Source organism: Bicyclus anynana, chromosome 5 (genome assembly GCF_947172395.1).
Source record: "Bicyclus anynana chromosome 5, ilBicAnyn1.1, whole genome shotgun sequence".
In the NCBI taxonomy this organism is placed as follows: Eukaryota; Metazoa; Arthropoda; class Insecta; order Lepidoptera; family Nymphalidae; genus Bicyclus; species Bicyclus anynana.
The window spans coordinates 5413019-5437589 of record NC_069087.1 but is presented as its reverse complement, the minus strand read 5'-3'; the positions used below and the strand labels follow the sequence as shown (position 1 = coordinate 5437589).

Below are 24571 nucleotides of genomic sequence, written 5' to 3'. Positions count from 1 at the left end.
CCCATATAAAATACCATTCCATATTCGCGGTTTCTGTATTCGCGACACAGTTAGAGAACGTATCCCCCGCGAATAATGAGCTTTTACTGTATAAAACTACAAAGTTCGATCCTCGCCAATTGGACAGTTGTAGTATCAACTCTTATTAAAGTCTTTCCCGACTAGTTGGAGTGGAAAAGAAATATTTGTCATATTTAGAGGACATGGCAAATATTCTTTGAAAAAAAAATCACATCAAAGTAAGCGATCAAAGACAAACATATTATCGTATAACACAAAAAAGAAACATCATTCTTTTGTCTGAAAATAACTTTATTGCACTTGCTAAAAGGTTCTCAATGAATTTTATAAGAAAACAAAATGAGGGTAGAAAGTACCTAATTAATAATCTACGAAGTATACTCAGAGGGCGTTTTTCAGGGATCCGCGGCAGCGCCGCAAATCTGACCCTTTAAGTCTCTGTAGCTCCGAAAGTAATGATCGCAGATACCCTGTTACTTTTACAAAATTGCTTTACTATTAGCATTCTCTTAATTTATATACAATTTAAAAAACTTTCATCATCCCTATTATCCGCACACTTTAATATACTCGCGTCATAATAAAGTGGGCGGATAATTGTGCCTCTGAGTATATCTATGTTTCAAGCCGTATCACTCTAATCATCAAACCAATGAGGATCTCTGACAGTGTAGTCGTATTCCGGTTCGGATTCCACAACATACTTCTCATGCTTGGGATCGTGGAAGCTTACGATGCTCAAAACCGGCGTGGTGCCTCCGAACGCAATTCTATCATTGTGGCTGGCGATGGCCAGAACTGTTCCTTGTGCAGGATAGGAACAGCTGATGTATCGGTTGTGGAGGTTAATGACCTCGACGCAGTTGGTTCCGCTGCCGCCGATGATGCCGTATTTGCCTTTACGATTTAACTGTGAAAAAATAAAATGAAAATTATTCATCATCATCATTAATATCAGCCTATTTTGACCTTTACAAGGGGTGACATGGAGCTTAGACCCGTCATGCTGCTTCTTTGCGATTTGGCGGGATTAGGGTGATAATGTTGAGTTAATGATATCGATTGGGACTGACGGCTTTACGTGCTCTGCAAAGCACGAGTTGTAACATCACCAACTTCCCAGCTTAAGGATGAGAATTTTAATGAAAATACCTTAGAAAAAAGAAAAGTTCGGTAGGTTGTCCATGATTGAGTAGAGGTTAATGGAAATCACAATGATTAACCACTAGAACAGCGAGGCTGTTAAAATTCATAAATTACTTAATTCGAAAATTTTAATGAAGAATAATGCAAGTTTAGTTATAACTAGCAGACACCTCTGACCTCAGTATTGTTTGCGTTGAATTCCGTTTCCTTTAAAAAAGAAGGGTAAATGTACTGCTAAACGTCCTCTCCGATACCGTGATACCGTGTAAGAGCCGTGATAGCCCAGTCGATATGACCTCTGCCTCCGATTCCGGAGGGTGTGGGTTCGAATCCGGTCCGGGGCATGCACCTCCAACTTTTCAGTTGTGTGCATTTTAAAGAAATTAAATATCACGTGTCTCAATCGGTGAAGGAAAACATCGTGAGGAAACCTGCATACCAGAGAATTATCTTAATTCACTGGGTGTGTGAAGTCTGCCAATCCGCATTGGCCAGCGTGGTGGACTAATGGCCTTATCCCTCTCATTCTAAGACGTTCAGAAGAGGAGACTCGAGCTCAGCAGTGAGCCGAATATGGGTTGATGACGTAAACGTCCTCTCCAAAGTACGGTGTACCATCACCTATTCCCTGACTTCTTTTAAAAATAAACAAGATCATTTTGAGAATCGAACCTACAAATTCTTGAGTCGCAGTCACACACGCTAACTACAGAACAAACGAGGCATTTTTGTGGAAACCGTTTAAAATAATTGGATAAGATAGTATAAAATTCATGCTTACACTTAAATATCACGAGCAAGGTCATTAATGGGTTTAACCCAGCCTTATCAGAATGTTAGCCAACCAAACGGCCCGAGGCGGCAAGCTTACAATAACATTATAACGTTGTTCTAATGTTTGGATTGAAAATACAGAATAAACTGTTGTATTATGAGCATCATTTTCAGAGGTTTCAAAGGTTTTCGAAAGGTTGTTTTCCTTTAATTCTCCGAACGTTGATAAGTACATTTGGTAAGGTAGCAAAGTTTTGCTACGTAAGGCGGTTGTGTTTAAATAATATTAAGTGTGCCTAGTGGGAGTTTTCAATATTTTCATAGGTACTGTTACTACAGCGTTAACGTAAACGCAAATTTATATGGTATTGAAACAGTTGTATAATAGTGGGTTGGTGGGATTATGGTGATAATGTTGAGTTAATGATATCGATTGGGACTGGCGACTTAACGTGCCTTGGAAAGCACGTTAAGTTGTAGCTACCTGCCTACATACGTACATATATGCCAAACATGCGACCGCGCGCGATTCCATTCTGACTACAACATCGAGTCTTTCATTACTCTCAGAATAAACTGTTGTATTATGAGCATCATTTTCAGAGGTTTCAAAGGTTTTCGAAAGGTTGTTTTCCTTTAAATCTCCGAACGTTGAAAAGTACATTTGGTAAGGTAGCAAAGTTTTGCTACGTAAGGCAAGGCAGGTTGTGTTTAAATATTATTCTGATGGTTCGATCTAACTTCGCTGAGTTTTCGCTTGGGATGTTGAAATGTTAATTGCTTTACGTGAGGCGAACGGAATTCCATGGCCGTTGATATGGAATGGTATGTTACGCTAATAATTTTTGGGGAAATATCCAATGAAAATCTGGACTATTAATATGGTTTTGCTTATCATTTCGTGCCATTTCTCTCCATTGACAATCCAAACAAGCAGTAGCATGCACTTCATAGATGCAAAAATGCCCTGATTTCCCTAAGGACTCATAACGATCTTGTATTTGAGAAGGAATTTAAAATTTTGTACAATTTGTAAGTAATACCTACTTACAAATTGTAGTGCCTAGTTTAAAGCCTTGTGCACGCCACTACCGACTAGGTATTAATATGATTTTGTGTCTTAGTTAAAATCATCTAAGTTTAAAACAGCTTATTGTAAAACGGTTTCTTTACGAGAACCTAAAAGTTCCAAATCTATACTAACATTATGAAGAGGTAAAGTTTGTTTTATTATAGAGGGTAATCTCTGGATTTACTGAACTTATTTTGAAAATTCTTTTTTCATTAGACAGCCATGTTATTTGTGAGTGTTATAGGCTATATTTTGTTCCCATGTTCTCAAGGAAACGGGAACTACGCGGTTAAAACTGCGGGGAGTCGGCTAGTTCTAAATAGAGTAAATTTTTTACTGACCTCCTTAGATCTCCAGTATCGACAGGCGTAAATATATTCGCCGTCGACGTCTGGCCGTCTGTTCTGCACTCGGACGGTGTGCAACTTTTTCTTGGCAACTAAATCCCATACAGTGAAGGCTTCAGTCGGCTGCCAACTACCAACGATGCAGTTATCTCTCTAAACAAAGATTCTACATTAGTTTTCGTTACAATATTTTGACCTGGATTTCAGTTAGTTATTTTATTTGTTTTGTGGTATCCTGTGACTCGATTTAATTATAGAAAAGACTAAACTTAAATATACCTAATACTGCACCTAATTAGCACCATAAAATACATATACTCCACTACACGAAACAGGTCCCATAGACGCGGCGCTAATGTCTTAATGGCGCTCATTGTCATTTGGTAATGGTGGTATTATTGTCATTTATGTAAGGGTTAATATAAGTTCAGATTTCAGCCGCGGGACTTCTTTCGTGGCGCGGAGTCTAGGTGACAAGTTAACATTATCAAATAAATATATAGGTAAATATAAGGCTATAGGTATTACGAGTAAAATAGTATTGCACAAGTTTCGTCGTTATCAACCCATATTCGGCTCACTGCTGAGCTCGAGTCTCCTCTCAGAATGACAGGGGTTAGACCGATAGTCCACCACGCTGGCCCAATGCGGATTGGCTTCTACGCGCAAAGAATTAAGAAAATTCTCTGGTATGCAGGTTTCCTCACGATGTTTTCCTTCACCGTTTGAGACACGTAATATTTAATTTCTTAAAATGCACAAAACTGAAAAGTTGGAGGTGCATGCCCCGGACTGGATTCGAACCCACACCCTCCGGAATCGGAGGCAGAGGTCATATCACTAGTTTACATGACCAATATTACGGTTTCCCTTCAACTACGCCCAACCAACCAAAAAACAGAAGCTATGGATAAAAAATGGTTAACGGGCGGAGTTAAAGCTAACGCAGCAAAGTCATCCATCATTATCATACCATTTCTAACCCACTACTGTAAGGTATTGGCAGGTTTCACGACGTTTTCCTTCACCGTTTGAGACAAGTGATATTTGATTTCATAAAATACACATAACTGAAAAGTTAGAGGTGCATGCCCGAACCGCATTCGAACCTATGCCCTTCAAATCGAAGGCAGAGGTCATATCCATTGGGCTGTCACGTCACTACTATGTATTTAAAATTACGTTTTTTTATAAAAAGAAGCCTTTATAATATAATTTTGTAAACGTAAAAAATAATCTCAAGGGAGACTGCTAAGATCTCCAGGCGCAAGTTGAAAAGTATAATAAATAAAGTACCTCAAAGGCTCCGAACAAACTATGAGGGCACGTCAAAGTTGATAACAAGCGCAACAAAACTGTAGATGAAACCAAGTTCGTGACAAAGGCGGTTGTTTTTAATTAAAAGTACCTCGTCTTAGTTCTATAAACATCTCGGGAGTTTCTAACTATAGTACAAGTGGTAGAGCTTACGACCAACCGCTGCTAGGAGATACGTCGGGCCGAAATGCTTTGTTGCCCGAATTAAATTCTCCGTGCCTTAGGGTTTGGAAAAAATAATATGATTTTGTTTTTTACTGGGTTTACTTCGATGTATAAGAAAAGGAACGAGAGGTTCTTCAGCATCCGATAAAAATAGACTACATACCCATGGACAAAATTAACCTGTGAAATGAACCAGCGTGAATAACGCTTAGAAGGCTGTTAATATATCAGGAAATAGCTCTGAGCACTATGCCGTTATTCTGAGCGGTACATTTCGATAATTATTTATTTAAACAAATATTAACTGTAATTTTAGGCCGCATAGTTATTAAACATTATTGTCCGTGTTAAATAATATTTTGGACATGATGCCGTACATTTTACAATGATCTATATTTATTATTATATCATATGGGGTTTAGAGATAAGGTTGCTACCCCAGTACTATGTAATATGTACGGCGTTTACGGGTAAAGTATTTGTATATGTGTACAAAAGTAATTACACAAATGCCGTTCAAAAATAAATTACGTATATTGCTTCTGCAATTATCGGCGAATTAAAAATTTGCACCGACTTCCGGCACCACCACTTTAGAACGGCACTACGGTGTTTCGATATTATTTTTTAATCATCTTTACCTATATTACAAAGCCGTTTAAGAATAATTTAGTCCTAATTCGTCATTTGTACCTAAGAAATTCCATTCTCTCAAATACTCACCAGTACCGCTCAGAAATGACGGCATAGAACTCAGAGCTATTTTCTGATATAGTAACAGCCTTCTAAGCGTTGTTCACGTTTGGTTCAATTCACAGGTTATTTTTTTAAAGGGCTTGTAGTCTATTCTACTGTAGGTATTTTGCTTGAAACAGTAATTTAGCGACCTATAAATTGAATACACGAAGTGAATACAAAGGCCTAATTCCATAAGAGCCTCCATTTATCACCAGCTTTCACGTTACAAGTAAAACTCGGCATGTTTTTCGATTAATCTTGCAAAATCCCCGAAATGTGTTAAATATACGAAAACAGCTTTATCATATTTACGTAACTCTTGAAAGGCTCGCTTTAAGTACGCCCGTTTAATTATGGACTAGCTAATGTTCGTTAGTTTAATCGTGGAAATAAGTACTGAATACACGTACATAAAACCTTTAAAGCAAGGGTTTGTACATAATCGACGTCATGTAAAAAGAGAGCTGACTCTTGGTACATCTGTGCAATATAAAAAAAAGCTTAATTTAACGACTTATGCACAACGGATAGTAATTCGCGTACATATAGTATCTATGTTTATACTTACACCGATTTATCTTAGCTTAATTTTTTTTTCCTTTTATTTTTTGTTCTGCATACTAGAGCTGCTGAAGCACCTACATTACATTAACTACGTAGGTATATTAGAACGTTTAAGTATGGTTTTTTTGGTAAAATGGTAAGTAACTTTTATACATTTTATCACAGAAAACTTGAATCTATATTTGAAAACGTAAACTCCCAAATGAAACTCCGACAGGTATCGGACACGATTTTTTTTTTTATTGTTTTACAAGTTAGCCCTTGACTACAATCTCACCTGATGGTAAGTGATGATGCAGTCTAAGATGGAAGCGGGCTAACTTGTTAGGAGGAGGATGAAAATCCACACCCCTTTCGGTTTTTACACGGCATCGGTACGTCTTAGCCGGTATTTCCCGATTATATAAATCAAACCAACTCTACTCTGCCAGAGATATCGTCTTCCCTTCCATGTAATGATGTAACTTGCCAAGTCAGCGTCCTTTTTACATAACCTGACGTATCCTTATGAATATATTAATTTTCCTGTACGTTTGCAAAAGACGTCAGTTCCATTGACCTGTTCAAATTATACATAGTTATTAGAAATTTAGTTTCTTTCTTGTATTTTTCTTCCAAGAAATTACCCGAAAATCCTCAAGAACATTTCTTTCTATTTGCGGAGACGTGAAATGTGGCTTCATATAAAAGACACTAAATTCATCTGTACAATGGCAATAGAAAAAAGGCTCTCTTGTTTTTGCCATAACGACGTGCCTACCAGCCACAGATCGTAGTAAACTAGATAAGTCGACAGCAATCAGCATTATTGCCCTTAGTGTCATTGCACACCGACGACTGATACTCGTAGATTTTCGAGACTCAAACTTGCGACTTATTAATTACATAGCGATATCTGTTAACGTCAAAGAATGCGAGTTGTTTGTCTGTCAGGTATTTGTCTGTGGAAATTTGTCAGTTGACGGTCTCTGAGAAAGCAAGACGCAGTAGCTCACAGGTGATTTCAATTATGTACTAGAGTTGGGTCGAGACAGTTCAGTTCAGTTATCGTCCGGTCATTGCATTGTTAGTTACTTGGCTGGGAGGCACCACGAATGGAGAAGGGGAGCGTTAACTAGTCTTAAAGGGATCACTAAACCCTACTGCCATCGGTCGCAAGTCCGAGATCCGTTGTGGTAGCCATAGGATAGTTTACACTGATTTCCGTCCGATCTATTTTAATTAATTACCAAACCAAAACACAGCGGTAGCACTGACAATGTTTGGTTAATTTATAGACAAAATTTATCCAAAGTATTTAAAAATACATGTTTCAGTGGCAAGCATAAATAATTTTGAATCATGTAATAATTACCGAGAAATTGCCAAGAAAGAGTAAATCCTTGTCGTGCAAGTTAAAGTTGCTGCGTCTATTTAGTCGTCAGTGTGCAACAGTTTTTATACTTACATAGATGTATGATTCTTATATTTTTGCGGTATTATTTTGGCTTTTTGCTACTCCAATTCGATATGTCTCCAGGCATTTGGTACAAGGTCCTTAATAATTCCTTAATAATTTATAATTTTATATTTTAACTGAATAATATTGTATAACAATGAAGTATTTTGTACTGTTGTAGGGTTGTAGGGGGCAATCAGAGATTCATCCAGAGGATCTACTAAACCGATTTTGAAAACTCTTTTACCACTAGAAAGCCACGGTTTTTGTGAAAGTATTATACAGAATGCTCGGGAGTATTTTCCATAACTCTCCCATATTCTATAGCAAACATTTAAAGTTCAAAGAACATGTGTTCTAAAATGAACATTTTCGGAGTAAATAATATTTCGTTTGTAAATAGATCTTAAAATGTGTCCTTTATGCGCATCCTTATAATAATGACGTAACCAAACTTAAAATGCAACATTGTCGCTTTGTTACCTAAAAGCGTGTGTTAATAGTTGATATTATTTGAATTACTTTGTATAGAAACATTATTTTTTGTAGTTAATAAAATATTAGTCATACAGCTCGGTTCCTACAAGTGGTTTCATTAATACCTTAAAGTTAAGGTAAACTGGCGGACGCCCGTGACTTCGTCCGCGTGGAATTAAGTTTTTCAAACATCCCGCGGGTACCATGCTTTTTTCCGAAATTAAAAGTAACCTATATGTTAATCCACCAAATCGCTTCAGAAGCCCCAGCGCAAAGGAGGATTAAAACATACTAATACACACGAACTTTCGCATTTATAATATTAGAGTGATACTCCCGAGCAACCTGTATATTTTATCCCCATATTCTCACGGGAATGGGAACTACGTGGGTGAAACCGTGGGGCGTCGGCTAGTAAACGATATTTCTATACCTGTGCTGTGCTCTGATATTCCAAAATTCGAATCGAACAAATGGACAAAAAGCCGACGGCAATGCGGCATGATCGCAAAAAAATGGCTAGCAACATAATAAAGTATATATTTAATAACATTATCTTGTTACTGAAGATGCTTGATCAAAACATGAAAATATTTAAAAATTTCCAAAGATATAATAAACTTTACGAGGCTCTCTCTCATTAATTTTTCGAAGTTTGATCTTCAAGGACAACGAAAGCCTACTTTCCCGTAAATAAAGATAATACAATTTGCGTATCAAAAAATCGAATGGAAAAAGTCTATAATGTATTCGAAGTAACCGTATTTTGTAATTCGTAGCCGGGAGCTAAGCAATTTGGGTTATAGGTACTTCCACAGTTCGCAATTTGATATTATCTCGAACGACATGCATTATTTTATCTAAATCACGAAAGTCTGAAGAGTAACTTTGGAATGTCTGCTTTCAAAAAGTCATTATTATATTTTCTACGACACTTTAAACCAGTAGCGTAGCGTGCCGGATTAATATTTGTCTGACGTGTCGTGTCGTGACGCATCAGAACAGAATCGGTATCGGTATTAGATAGCCCATTTATCGAAGAATATAGGCTATCGAAGAATATATCAAAAAATATAGGATAATATGTAGGCTATAGGCTACATATTATCCCTGTGTTCCTACGGGAACGGGAACCACGCGGATGAAACCGCACGGCGTCAGCTTGTATTAGTATAAATAAGAGTATGGGCAATAAATATGTTGTGGATATTTAGTTGATGTTGTCTTGATCTCCAAATTAATTTACTCCTCACTAACTTTAAGATAAGCTATAGTCTATAAGCTCGTCTAGATTTAAGGTTTCGATCTCGCTGGACCTTTTCATTTAGCAAGAATTTATGAATTTCTAAAACTCCATAATAACTTGTTTACTTACATTCAAATCAATACTATCACCACAAATGTTCACTCCTTCAAAAGTCATCACACATCCGACTTTACATCTCAAGTCCCAGATCTGAAAAATATAATATTGTTAGCATCTGCATTCATCATCATCATTATCAACCCATATTCGGTTCACTGCTGAGCTCGAGTCTCTCTCAGAATGAGACGGGTTAGGCCAAATAGTCCACCACGCTGGCCCAATGCGGATTGGCAGATTTCACACACGCAGAGAATTAAGAAAATTCTCTGATATGCAGGTTTCGTCACGATGTTTATCCTTCACCGTTAGAGACTCGTGATATTTAATTTCTTAAAATGCACACTATTGAATAGTTGGAGGTGCATGCCCCGGATCGGATACGAACCCACACCCTCCGGAAGCGGAGGCAGAGGTCATATCCGCTGGGCTATCACGGCTCCTCTGAAGCATCTGCATGACTATTAATTTTTACTAAAATACGAAATAAGCCTTATGCAATCCAATTAAGACTTGTTTTCGAAATAACAGAATGATATTTTAAAAGTTGATGAAAGTTAAACCCTATTAACATTATATAATTTGTAGATGAACTAAATACGAGTTATACGATCGATCGATAGAGTAAATACGATCTAAAAATGTCACTTCAGAACTTTGTGAAAAGTACACACTTCTATCATTATATTTGCATTTTTCGACATCTTATTTCGTCGTATAAGTCGTTACGATGTTTAAGAACCCAATCTAGACATCGCAAATATTAATTTTATTAATTATTCAAATTTAAACTCTAAGCCTTAATCAAACTCCAGCATGACAGTTGGTTTAACTATGCACTTTAAACTTTCTAATTTATAGCTTTTTAATTAAATATTATATAAACAAAACAATAAATGTCATTAGAATACCCGTATGTCACATTAAAAAAAAGAAATTATATTACTAAGCAATTAACTTTCGGGAAAATTAAAAGTATGTGGGAACGCCGCTTTTTCAAAAAGGCACAACACCGAGTTACGAGTGCGATTCTTTGTTGACGCTTTTGTAAAGGAGCGCTTAATAAATAATTTGAGCAGTTAACCGCTAAGCAAAATATTTTAATCTCGACAGAGTCGCTTTGAGCGGTCGTTGTCCGCCATGTTTTATTCAGGGAGCGTTTACAAGTTGCGAGCGGAGTGTCTCGAAGCGTTGCGTCGAGTCAAGTGGGACAAGACCCGACCCTACTGTCTGCCTGCCTATCCCAGTAATCCTTGACCGTGTTTCCTTAAGTAATAACCACTTACATATCTGTATTATCTAGATAGCTGATAATTATCTGTCTATAACGGTAGGCGAGCTATATTTAGATGCGATGAACTATAGAAATAATTTTATGATCTATTTGTTATTGACTCTTCAGATCGGATTTATGTTTAAAGTGATAGTTTGTTAATACAAACGAATTTGGTACTTATTCTTTTGATACCTACATTTTTTATTATACATTATTGAAATTATAATAATTAAATTCATATATACATATTTGAAACGAAGGAAAAATAACTATTGACATCTAACTGATGGTATATACAATTTAAACGTTTATAATAGTGTGCCTAGTGAGAGTTTTCAATATTTTGATACTGTTACTATCGCGTTGACGTAAACGCGAATGTATATGTAATTGAAACAGTTGTGCAGTAGTGCCACTAGATGGCGCTGTTTCGATTTCTTAGAAATTCGCGTTTACGTTAACGCGATAGTAACAGTATAAAACCCTCTAAAAGATAAACTTGTAACTAAGGTAGACTTGAGTCAATTTTGGAAATAAAATGTCAATAGTTTTTTAATAATCTGTAGCAGTTACTTTCTTTCTAGGTACACCAGGCAGGTATATTACAAACTACAATTTAATGCAAACGGAGCTTGAGGAATAAAACGCCTTTTAATTTAATAGTAATGTCGACCACAGACCAGCTTCAAAGAGTCTGGTATTGTTACATTGTTTTTTAGAGTTCCGTACGCTGAGAAAGGAAAACCATTTAATTATAATAATAAGACCACCTAATAAATTATTTTTTTAATAGCTATCACAAAAATGAAAGCCTTATCTATTCATTTAAAAAAATACTGTTGTGCGAAAAATGTTTGTTATGTAGGTACCTTTTTAAATTTTTGATCGTGTTTTAGAGAATATAATTTTCTTTCGCCTTCAACGATATTAAAAGGCCTAAGTTAGGAGTAAGCATCACAACAGTTCAGCAGAAGCTTGAACCTAGACCCTCTCAGCCTTTAGTTAGGCCATTTAAGCGTGGAGTTATAGAGGCTGAGTTTGCAGTAGCACAAACAGTGCGTGCACAAGGTGTTTAACTAGGCTATGCACTACAAACATATCGGCGTACAAATTGTAAAAATCTAAAATGTACAAATTGTAAAAATGCATGTATGATGTGCACGCCACTGAGCACAAACAATCTTTTCACGTCGATAAGGGATCAGAGGATGTCGCGTTTCCCTAGACGAGCCTTAGAGGCTTAGAGAGGAACAGATATACTATACTCACTATAATCGTACCTAATATAACAAAGATGTCTAAGGCACAAGGTACGAATACCTGAAAGTTCTACGGCTTTTGCTAATTAAGAAAGTTAGTGCCAGACTCAACAAAGTTATAAAACAATATGTAAATGCGTTTACGTAATAATAGTACCTAACAGTAGTTTTATTTTTTCTTTTATTTATTTATTTGTTCTTTTTTTTTTTAATTTTTAACAATGTTACAAATACAAAATTTAATACAAAACACTATTAAAAATTAATAAAAAAAAAATATTGTTGTGATAATAATTCCTTTTTCCTTTTAGACGTGAATTTTTGGCTGGTGGGAGGCTTCGGCCGCGGCTAGTTACCACCCTACCGACTAAGACGTATCGCCAAGCGATTTAGCGTTCCGGTACGATGTCGTGTAGAAACCGATAGGGGTGTGGATTTTCAGCCTCCTCTTAACAAGTTAGCCCGCTGCCATCTTAGATTGCATCATCACTTACTATCAGATGTGATTGTAGTCAAGAGCTAACTTGTAGAAAAAAAAAAAAATCCTACGATCATAATCACAATACTAAGCAACATTTCCTAATCTAAAGCTTTTTTGTTAATAATTAATATAATTTAGTATCTGCCTTGAGCCTTGAGATGATGATGATGATGAATAACTGCCTCGTTGTTGCATTGGTGTGGCTTTGAATCATGAGGTTCTGGGTTAAGACCATAATTAAGTCATAAGGTCGGTCTATGAATCCAAGATAAATATAGAGAAATGTTGATATATTTTTTTCATATTTATTTAATTTATTGAAAAACTGAATTCCACGTGAACGAAGTCGTGGGCGTCTGCTAGTTTATTATTATTCAATACAAAACTAAGGCTACAAGAGAATTCCAATAAGTTCAGTTCTAAGAAACGGTAGAATCTAAGTAAATTTAATCAAATCTGTAGAGAAAAACAAAGGCAGGTATTCACTGAGATTTTAGTATTATTGGTTCCGATCGAACTATAGCACAAATACTAAGAGAAAATAAAACGATATTGTTTTATCTAAAAACATCGCAAGTTACGCAATAACAGTTTGAAATGGGATAGGCTTGTTCTGTGAAGAGGTTTCAATATAACAAAGGTTTGAATTTTGATTCGTAAACCAAAACTACGGTATTATATTCTATTAAAAAGAAAAACTTTTTTGCAGTTGTTTTTTTTTTAGAATCGTATTAAAAAAAAAGGATATTCGACGCGAACTAAATTATTAGGGTCTATAAAATGTAAGTTATACTCGTATCACTAAGTACACGAAGTTTTTGCTTAGATGTATGTAAATGTAGTCGGATATCGCTTGGCGGTACATTTTTGTAAGCAGGGTGGTGCTATGAAGCGAAAGAGTTTGTTCGTTTGTATAATGCTAATGTCAACAACAAATTGTATTTTTTTTACACGAAGCGCTAGGGATGATGACAGTTTTTTAAATTGTATATAAATTAAGAGTATGCTAATAGTAAAGCAATTTTGTAAAAGGAACAGGATATCTGCGATTATTACTTTCAGAGCTACAGGGATTTAAAGGGTCAGATTTGCGGCGCTGTCGCGGATTCCTGAAAAACGCCCCATATAAAATGGCACGAACTAATGACGTCGTAGGTAATGTAATGATCGTTAGATTTGTATGTGCGTTCAAACAAAATTACTAATATCTTTGTTATTTGTGCGTTTATCTTTATATTTCACGTATTAAAAAATGTCACATTTAATGTAAGGAAGCTAAAACTGTATGAATTTTCATCTAATTACGATAAAAGATTTTTAATAGATTTTGAAATTTCATTATCTGATTTATTTTGCAAATATCCAGACAATCTTTGCTTTTTATGTATAAATTAGTTAACTAATTGACCGTATTTACCCGAATGTATGATAAAAGTCAATATATTCAAACCTAGTCATCACCCCCATTCGCTTAAGATTTCCGCGCTAATGAAGTCTATAACGCGGAAATCTTCTAGTCTAGTATGCTTGTACCAGTATAAGTTGAACCGTACCCTTAAAGTTCTATCCCACGCCCCGCTGGCGAATATATAGGGTCTTTGGTCATGACAACGGATAGCGCACACTTGTCCAAAGTGTATCCTCTGCAGCTTCTTTGGTATGAACTGGAGGCGCAGCTTTTGTACCTTGTATGTTGTATCCGCCTGAAAAGATAAAGGTCTATTAATAGGTTGCAATCATTATCATTATCTTTTTTTTGTGCAAGACAAGATCGCGCTTGATTACAATTATTGATTACATTTGCATGTTGGAAAATATTAATGGGGTCTTGCTTTGAAGATATTTAAATTTTGATTGTTAGGAAACACAAACCTAAAGGTATTTAAACTAATATTATAATGAGGTAAAGTTTGTGTGTTCTGTGACATACATTGTAAAGCGTTTTGATAATTCTTTACTAATAGAAAGCCACGTTTTTTTCAGTGTGTCATAGGCTATATTATATCCCCGTATACTTACGGGAACGGGAACTACGCGGAGCGACGACTAGTAAGGAATATATTATACATTTGCCTAGCTATATACATTAGGTATATAGGTAGGCAAATGTGATTTTGTTCTTAGATTTTTTGTTTACGCTTTCACGCTTTAACCACATGTTTAGCACTGCCAGGGGTACACTTTCAAGGACATAGGGTACCTTTTATATAGGAAATGCTGCTGTTCCTTTGGGATAAAAAAAATTGAAGGCCCTTTTTTCTGAAGGCCCGGCTTTAATAAAAAATATTGTTTTTCTCAATGAATTTCTTTACTTAAGACAGTAAATTTTCTAGTCGGCACGATTTTTTCCAGCATACTCATGCCAAATTACGGCTTTTTAATAGTAGTAGTCTCTGCGGACGGATATGGTGAAACTTACTTGTTACTTGTTAACTACAGAACCCTAAAAAAAGGAATTTTCCATTTTGTATATATAATCTGTATTCTGTAAATATAATCTACCCTAGTCAAAAAACTAGAAACTACAATTTAGTTCGTTATCAACCCATATTCGGCTCACTGCTGAGCTCAATTCTCCTCTCAGAATGAGAGGGGTTAGACCAATAGTCCACCACGCTGGCCCAATGCGGATTGGCAGACTTCACACACGCAGAGAGTTAAAGAAATTCTCTGGTACGCAGGTTTCCTCACGATGTTTTTCCTTCACTGAGACACGTGATATTTAATTTCTTAATATGCACATTACTGAAAAGTTGGAGGTGCATGCCCCTCCGGAAACGGAGGCAGAGGTCATATCCACTGAGCTATCACGGCTTTTTTACAAATAAGTAATACGTACAAAATAATGGTTAAAATATGGTTGGATATGTTTTAGTTACATGGCGTATTAGGTATGTTCATTCTGTAATAATGTTGTTGTTCGTTTGTTTACGAAAGTTTAGTGTAAGCAAACGAAATGAGTTATCAAAGAGTTCTCTATTAGTTTCATAATGTAAACGTGTATCTACGTAGTTCCCAACTTTAGGTATAGGTACTTACAAAGTTCTACGTTGATTGTTCGGATTTGGTACACACAGGTAGGTAGATAAAATAGACTAGAGACATTTTGCTGTTATAGGTACTCGTATCTCTAAGGTAAGAGTAGATAGCACCTCCTTTGAAATATTTTTATTTTATTTTATTTATTTTGAAATAGTTTTAATTTATTTTATTTATTTTGAAATATTTTTAATTTAGGGATTGTTTACTATTGTAACCTATTAGGGGTACGAGTAAATAATATAAGAAAGAGGCTCTATAATATTATTTGAGGAATTATTGAGAATTATTTCAGGTAATTGCGTAAACCCGCCGGTCAACTGATGTACGTCGACCCGAGGCACGAGATAGCAACTGTGAGTTCCTTATGCCCACAGAACACCTTTATACTTAACTGAAAAGATGAAGCATAAGAATCACCAGTAGGCCTATTCACTATTTTGGTCTATAATATCAACCTATTAAAATAGACAACGAATCAATTGACAAAATTTCATCCATATCCACCGTTAGCACCAGATGACATATAGTAATAATTAGATTCCCTAGAATACTGAAAACTCCAGAAGGTGTGATCGAGCATAAGAATGAAGCCGTTGAAATTGCTATTTTTTGGTGTAATTTCACGAAGCGAAAGCGATGTAGCATTTAGACACACTAGTCGTTATCAACCCTACGGATAACTACTGAGCTTGAGTTTCCGCTCAGAATGAGAGGGGTTAGACCAATAGTCCACCACGCTGACCCAATGCGGATTGGCAGACTTCACACACGCAGAGAATGAAGAAATTCTCTGGCGTGCAGGTTTCCTCACGATGTTTTCCTTCACCGTTTGAGACACGTGATATTTAATTTCTTAAAATGCACACAACTGAAAAGTTGGAGGTGCATGCCCCGGACCGGATTCGAACCCACACCCTCCGGAATTGGAGGCAGAGGTCATATCCACAGGACGTCTCTCAGACACACTAAGTAAGCCGTAATACAGGTACAATTTTTAGGCACAATGCGTGCTTTATAATGACGGCTTAAAGTTGTTTCTGGTGTTTTCTGTATTCTGAATTTGTATCTTAATAGATGACATTTTGTCAATTGATTTGTTGTTGATAATAAAGACGAAAATAGGCCAGCAGGAAAAAATCTCATTAATTAACCCGCGGAAAGTTGTCGGGTTATTAGTTAAATTAACCCTTTGCCCGTTTTATGAAAAAGATTTTAATATTTTCTATTTCTAGAAAAACTTTCTTATCTTTATTTATAAGAAATTTTTCTAATAACAAACGTAATCAAAGTTAGGATAGAAATTATAAAAAGAAGCCTTGACCTTTACTCGTTGGCAAAATTTTAAGAATAATTTAAGTGAAACGATGTGACTTTTAGAACTTTTATGTACAGAAATTCAAGGCTCTCATCAGAGAGGATTTCCTGCAACATTATAAAGGGTTCCTTTATATAATCAACTTTAACTTATTCTCCTGATTTAATTTTGTGAGATGAGTCATCTACCTACTAGAACCGTAAACTAGCAAAGTTGTTTGATTTGCCTTTCTGCTTCGTTAATCTCGAAACAGAACTATTTATTACATTTGTTGACTATTAACATTTTGGACTCCGAATAGTGCAGCCCAGAAATCGATTGCTGCGGTAGCCAAAAAATATTGAATTTTATTAAATATTAGGAAAATGATAACACTAAACAACTCAATTTATGAGATAAATGATTGATTAAATACAGGCGTTTTTTTATTCTCTACAAGTTAGCCCTTGACTACAATCTCACCTGATGGTAAGTGATGATGCAATCTAAGATAGAAGCGGGCTAACTTGTTAGAGATAGGATGAAATCCACACGGCTTAGGTTTCTACAGGACTTCGTACCGCACCGCTAAATCGGTCGGCCGCTAAGTCTTTGTCGGTAGGGTGGTAACCACGGCCGAAGCCAGACCTGGACTAATTAAGAAAACCTCAATCAGCCCAGCCGGGGATCGAACCCAAGACCTCTGTCTGGGAAGTAACTGTAAGGTTACTTCCCATAAAATCGCATAATCTCAGTTTACGACCAACATCAGATAGGGTTGTTTGTTGGCCGTAAACTGAGATTACGCGATTTTATGGGAAGTAACCTTTATTGTAATCGGATTACAGCAAATAATTTAAAATTTCGTTATAAACTTCAAAATTGTAAGTTTGACGCTGTAAGTTTGACTGTATCCTGACAAAAACTTGCTGAGCAAGCTAAAAAATGCTGTGACAGTCACTATTTCCTCCTTTTTTAATAGTTGTAAGTGTGTCCCTAAGCTATTTCCTACCTTCAACCCCTACAGAATCGTTTTCTGCGTCAAATCACGGGCGCGCCGTGGTTTGTACGCAATAATGACCTCCGTAAAGATCTAGAACTGCCACCAATAGCCAACTACATGAAACAGCTCTCTCAAAACTATTTTGACAGAGCTGCCACCCTTCCCAACCAACTAGTGGTTGAGGCCTGCAACTACACTCTCAACCCTAACCCTAACGCAAACTGCGAGCAGAGGCGTCCTAAAAACGTCCTTTAACCAGACGATGACATGACGACAGACAATGTTTCCCAGGCAATACAAACACAAGCTACACAGCGTCTTCGCCGGCGAAGACGAGGTCCTCGATATCTAACGTCACCCGGACGTGGGTTTTCTAACTCACGAGCTTGGGGGCGTCCGGACTGATTCACTCAGGCGGATCATAGGAGACGCCCTTAGAGAGTCGTTCCTTCCTCTCTCTTATTTCAGCCTTCGGGTCTCATCAGGCGATGCTTCTGCGCTCGCCCAAACCCCCCGGTGACGCCGTAGTGGTTCCGTAGCACTTAGCACGGAGCTATTAGCACTTACTCAAACAGAAAAAAAAATCCTGCCTAAATTTATCAACTACCAAATCAAATCAAATTCAAGTAGACTTAGTTTACAAGCACTTTTTTTATACTTTACAAGTTAGCCCCTGACTGCAATCTCACCTGATGGTAAGTGATGATGCAGTCTAAGATGGAAGCGGGCTAACTTGTTAGGAGGAGGATGAAAATCCACACCCCTTTCGGTTTCTACACGGCATCGTACCGGAACGCTAAATCGCTTGGCGGTACGTCTTTGTCGGTATGGTGGTAACTGGCCACGGCTGAAGCCTCCCAGCCAAAAACTTATGAAACTTATGAAACGTTTGACTTTATGGAGACTCTATCACCGGTTCGAAAGGCAGGTTCTGCTGCAAAAAGCTGGCAATAAAATCAAAAGGATGCCGTTTTGAATTTAACATTATTTACAATATTTAATGTTATTATTACACAACATAATTTACTCTACTTTTTGTATGAAGATGCTAAAAGTTGCATATAATATCTTTAACATTCGGCTATAGATCAATCTCCAGCAACTAAAGCTTATCTAAATAAATATATAGGTTCATTATCCAAGTCTCTTGTTCCAACGTAAAATTTTACAAAACACAAACTAAATTATACTGAAATATTATTAATATTTATATTTTCAAATTGGGTATTTATTAGGTGTATTCTAATGAAAATTGTAATTTGTTTTGTTTCGTTCGGTATCAAACAAAGTAATGCATATTCAACACTAAACTGGAATATGCAAATGTTAAAGAGAGCCAATAACAATAAATTAAGCCACCTGAGGTATTTCATTCGCATCTGCCAGAGAAGTGTAACTCTATTTTATTTTATTTTATTTAAGAGAACGCCTAATAGTTCTATTAAGGCCTGCGATAGCCAGACCACTCTTACTCAACTCTGTTCAGAACTGTGGTTCTCGACAAATAGGTTCGATTCCTAGCGAGGGTCAGTTTCATCATTATCGTCATCATCATTAACAGCCGATAGATATCCACAGAAAATCCACACCCCTTTCGGTTTCTACACGACATCGTACCGGAACGCTAAATTGCATGGCGGCACGTCTTTGTCGGTAGGGTGGTAACTAGCCACGGCCGAAGCCTCCCACCAGCCAGACCTGGACCAATTAAGAAAACCTCAATCGGCCCAGCCGGGGATCGAACCCAGGACCTCCGTCTTGTAAATCCACCGCGCTTACCACTGCGCGACGGAGGCCGTCAAAATGGTCTTCCAAACAAAAGGGTCTCGAGCCGTGAGCATCCAGCGGCTCCCTGCAACCCGCTTGATGTCCTCGGTCCAGCTAGGGAGGTGAATCTTTGAACCTTATAGCAAGATAAGATTTTTCTTGTAAGAAAAATCCCAACAACGTATTTTTTGTTAGCCTGACCCGGGATTCGAAACCTGAACCTCATAATGCGTAACTTAACCAGTTAACCACGGGACTAATGAAGCACTTCATATTTATGCATCATCATCATTATCAACCCATATTCGGCTCACTGCTGAGCTCGAGTCTCCTATCAGAATGAGAGGGGTTAGGCCAATAGTCCATCATGCTGGCCCAATTCGGATTGGCAGACTTCACACACGCAGAGAATTAATAAATTTCTCTGGTGTGCAGGTTTCCTCACGATGTTTTCCTTCACCGTTTGAGACACGTGATATTTAATTTCTTAAAATGCACACAACGAAAAGTTCGGCCTTCGGAATCGGAGGCAGAGGTTATACCCACTGGGCTATCACGGCTATTTATGCATATAATGGGGTATATCTGACTATGACAGGCTCCTAAACCATAACAAAATATTCAATGAACATAAATTTCACAAAAACGCAATGCGACTCACCGTTGTAAGTTCTCTTATATCTAAACCATAAAAACTTAAAATATTATTCTAACACGAAACACCCGTTTATGTGACAGATAAACTATTGTGGCAAACACGTAAATTAACTCGAAGCGTCTAGAATCTAGATACTTTCAGCATTAAACATTCTATATATATATTTTTCTATTCCCATTTTCGTCAATAAAAAACTTCAAACCATATCACAAAGCTATTGATTCCTACAGGTAGTTTCGTAATGTTTATAACCACACGGGTAAACCATGCTACATTATTTTTTTTTTAATTATTTCCATATCATTAGTTTCAAAAAATCAGGCTTCCATAAAAGATACAAATCGAGGAGTCCAACGCCAATTATAAATTATTTACCGAGTTTTGTTAATTCTTTTTATCATGGTCGTAGAAAAGTATTGTATGCCACTGCACGTAATTAGCGATTATAGCACTCGTTCGCCTCAATGCACAAAAACACTCGTGCTACAATATTACATGACAGTGACATCGTCGTCATCAACCCACATTCGGCTCACTGCAGAGCTCGAGTCTCCTCTCAGACTGAGAGGGGTAAGGCCAATAGTCCACCACGCTGGCCCAATGCGGATTGGCAGACTTCACACACGCAGAGAATTATGATAATTCTCTGGTATGCAGGTTTCCTCACGATGTTTTCCTTCACCGATTAAGACACGTGATATTTAATTTCTTAAAATGCACACAACTGAAAAGTTGGAGGTGCATGCCCCGGACCGGATTCGAACCCACACCCTCCGGAATCGGAGGCAGAGGTCATATCCACAGGACAGTGACATAAATAACTATTATTTAATCAAAAAATATACCTAGGTAGTACAACAAACATACACAAATAAACTCAAACTTTTCCAGTTTCGGAAGTTAACAGAACTCTAAACCTATTTAACTTTAACCTTCTCTTCTTTGACATAGGTTAAAAAATCCATTCCAATGATATAAATACAAAAGTTAGTTGTCTGTCTGACTTTCATCAATAAACCTCTGAACCAATTTTGATGTATTTAACATACTTAAATTGGACCTTGGAGCACGAGCAGGACTCCTTCCATCGTATTCGCCGTCCTAATACAAAGCGTCATAATCCTGTTTACTGAGGAATGTGACCCTTAGCACAAGCTTGCTTTTCTATGATATCGCGACATAATATGGCTCGGATTCTCAAGACATACAGAGCCAGAGAGAGTGGCGCGGATTTCGTCTGACCAGAATAGTATAGAGTAGAACATAAACTGCTTTTTAATTCAAAAATCCAAGTGATTTTTCACGCACGGAGTTCTTGCGTGCGCCTAGTGCAAAATAATAGCATAAATAGATATTTTTAATAAATTATCACCAAACCTGTAATGTCTCCATATCGTAGACTTTAATGGAAGTGTCCGAGTAGCCGACAACCATTTTCGATTGGTTAGCCGTTATCCCCAGGGCTAGCGCAGCCGATCGGTCTATTAAATACATAATAACTGTTAGGCGAAAACTCAAAGTCGTTTTCTACATCTACGCTGTTATGTTGGCTAATAAATAATATAAATATTAAAGATTATTTCGGTTGTTCGTAGAGCGAATAGTCTCCGTAACTTTGAGGCGATTTTAAAAAATCCTTCACCAGTCATCATCATCATATCAGCCGATGGACGTCCACTGCCTTTAGTAGCGACTTCCAAACATCACGATACTGAGCCATCTGCATCCAGCGAATCCCTGCGACTCGCTTGATGTCGTCAGTCCACCTGATGGAGGGTTGACCATCACTGCGCTTTCTAATGCGGGGTCACCATTCCAGCACTTTGAGACCCCAATGTCTATCGGCTCTTCGAAATACGTGCCCCGCCCATTACCACGTCAGCTTCGGGTACCACGTAATCTATGTTAGTGACTTTAGTTCTTCTACGGATCTACTCATTTCTGATTCACGCAGAGATACTCCTAACACAGCTCGTTCCATCGCCCGCCTTCACCATTGGAAAGCTGTAATAGCAGCGATTAATATTTTATCCCCGTATTCCCACAGAAACGGAAACTACGCGGGTGAAATTGAGGTGCGTCCGCTAGAATCTATACCTATATCAACATAGGTTAACTTGAACTTACGAGTTATCCATGGAGTAGAGCAGGAGGAAATGCTAGGGCTCCCATAGTATTGCGTGTTTAGGCACTCTAAAGCCGGATCCGCTCGAATGCAAAATGCTGGTGGGTCATCAATTGATGTATCCATCTATTAGAAATATAATTGAATAATTTTCGTAATATATCACAGAAAGTAAATGTTTTTCAACTTTTGTACATTACATAACATAGGATGTAGATAATGGGTTGCAGCGGCTCCCTGCAATCCGCTTGATGTCCTCAGTCCATCCTAATGGAGGATCGACCAAAACTGCGCTTTCCGGTATTCCAGCACGTTTGAACCCCAACGTCCATCGGATCTTCACGATATTCTTGTTGTTTTTACCATACAAGTATAGCGAGGTACAGGATAGTGCTACAATTAATTTACCGTCTAAAAGCGACTGTGGAAAAATAAGGTTCTTACATTTGGTATCTCAATACGATATATGATTCCATCCGTGCAAGTTGCATAGCACACTCGCTCTTCTAGCCGACTATACTCCAAAGCAAAAACAGGTTTCGGCGGAAACTGTATGTTACGTAAAGTACAAAGAACAACTCCTGTACTTCCATGACGCATCTGTGGGAAAATAATAAAAATTTTAATAAAATAAATACAACCGACTTCAAAACCTAAAAACGTACCCACTAAACTAAAAAGCGAAAAATAACATCATAATATGTTCTACCTGCTGATCAGTATGAAGGCGGTGCTAAGCCGGTGATGTATTAATTCAAGCCATGTGAGATTATCTTATAGATTTAGATTTTGCAGACAGTGTTGTTTCATGTTGTCCTGTCAGAAATGGCTTAAATTAAGACAAAACGCCCAGAAAAGCTTTGCATTGCATACTTACTTCGTACTGACGTAAATTTTAGATACCTGTATCATTCCCGATGCATGACCGACAATGATATGGGTTCCTTTAGGAGAGTAGGCCATCGCAGTAATGGCCCCCATTTCAGAACAAAACCACCGATTGTATAACATCTCATTACGTGTGCCTTTCATAAACTTGTCATAGTTTTCGTTCACCCACCCATTAGAGTAATAACTCCGAACAGACTCTTGGTAAAACATTGGGTACCAAATGTTTGGAAGTTCTTCATTTTTGTAATGATTCAAAATATTGGCCACATATTCATTGAGGATTTCCCTTTGGTCACCCATGATTATTGGTACCTAGCTATCAACTTCCACGTGTCTAAGGCCTACTAGATATTGGCTTTGTCATTTTGGTACTTATATGCGTCAAATAAAATACGTGTGATTACCTACATTCGTTCACCCACCCTTGACCGCAATTCAAATTGTTCGCTATGGAACGGAATTTATAGAAACCTGTGTAAAGCTGTTCACCTGAATTAGTCCTGTAGAATGGCCAACAACTAAATGTTCACCATCAGGAGAATAAATCATAGAACAAATGAACCCAGTCTGTGACAAATAGTTTAAGCTTATCAAATTCTCATTGTGGGTATCCTTTATAAATCTCTCTTGGTTATCTTGAAGCCATGCTACGTCGGTTAAGCTCAATCTCTTCTCAGCGAACGATAAGAAAGCACTCTTACTGCCTTCGTCTTCGCGGGTCAATTGTTCTTCAATACGATCAGCATACTCTTTGACAAACACTTGGATGTCTGATTCGCTTTGAGATAAATTAAATCGACTGTACGTCGAATTATTCAGAAGACTTGAAGCCATGAATTTTTATCTCAGAATCTTAGAATAGACGGGTACCAAAAATATTTAGATGATATTTTTATATTCGTTACCTGTTTTATTTAAAACGTTATTTTATTTTATGTTTATGTTTATTCTATTAAAAATAAAATAAAAAATAGCCAATGCAGCTTAAATCCGAGGAAAGTCTGTTTATTTATAATTTTTATATTATGACAATAATAAGTCAATTGCACAGAATAAAGAATTTGTTTGATCATAAAGGGTACCTATATTATAAATAAATAAAATAATAAAAAACCCTTAAAAACCCGACTGCATTGAATATAAAAACCTTTGTAAGAACTAAAAAGAAAAAAAAAACCAAGCCCAGTCCAGAATTGTGAAAAGCAAATAAAAAACAGTCGATGATGATCGACAATGTGGTAGAGACTCTGATCTTAGTATCAAGCTCAACGACCTTAACAGAGTTCCTCAACGTGTGGGCCTAAAAATTAACATGAGAAGGCAGACGTTAATGTTCTCGCTCGAACTTGTAGA

The 24571-nt window shown here is 37.2% G+C and overlaps 1 protein-coding gene across 1 annotated transcript; it reads right to left on the bottom strand.

The window, feature by feature from the left end:
- Positions 1-627: 627 nt before the first annotated feature.
- Positions 628-24052, bottom strand: LOC112048593 (uncharacterized). Its single transcript, XM_024086192.2, has 8 exons — positions 23708-24052; positions 22772-22927; positions 22330-22453; positions 21580-21683; positions 13992-14141; positions 9435-9515; positions 3355-3513; positions 628-931 (listed from the first exon to the last, which is right to left on the bottom strand). Exons 1-8 carry the CDS (start codon positions 24050-24052, stop codon positions 659-661), a joined length of 1392 nt encoding a protein of 463 aa, XP_023941960.2. The 3' UTR covers positions 628-658.
- Positions 24053-24571: the final 519 nt, after the last annotated feature.

Bases quoted from the DNA above. Each gene is read 5' to 3' on its own strand.
- LOC112048593 (XM_024086192.2), bottom strand. From the start codon at position 24,052: ATGGCTTCAAGTCTTCTGAATAATTCGACGTACAGTCGATTTAATTTA. The intron at 14,142-21,579 runs GTTTGGTGATAA...TTATCTTTTCAG, and splicing joins ACGATATGGAGACATTACAG to GCGGATACAACATACAAGGT. The intron at 932-3,354 runs GTCAGTAAAAAA...ATTTTTTCACAG, and splicing joins GATACTGGAGATCTAAGGAG to TTAAATCGTAAAGGCAAATA.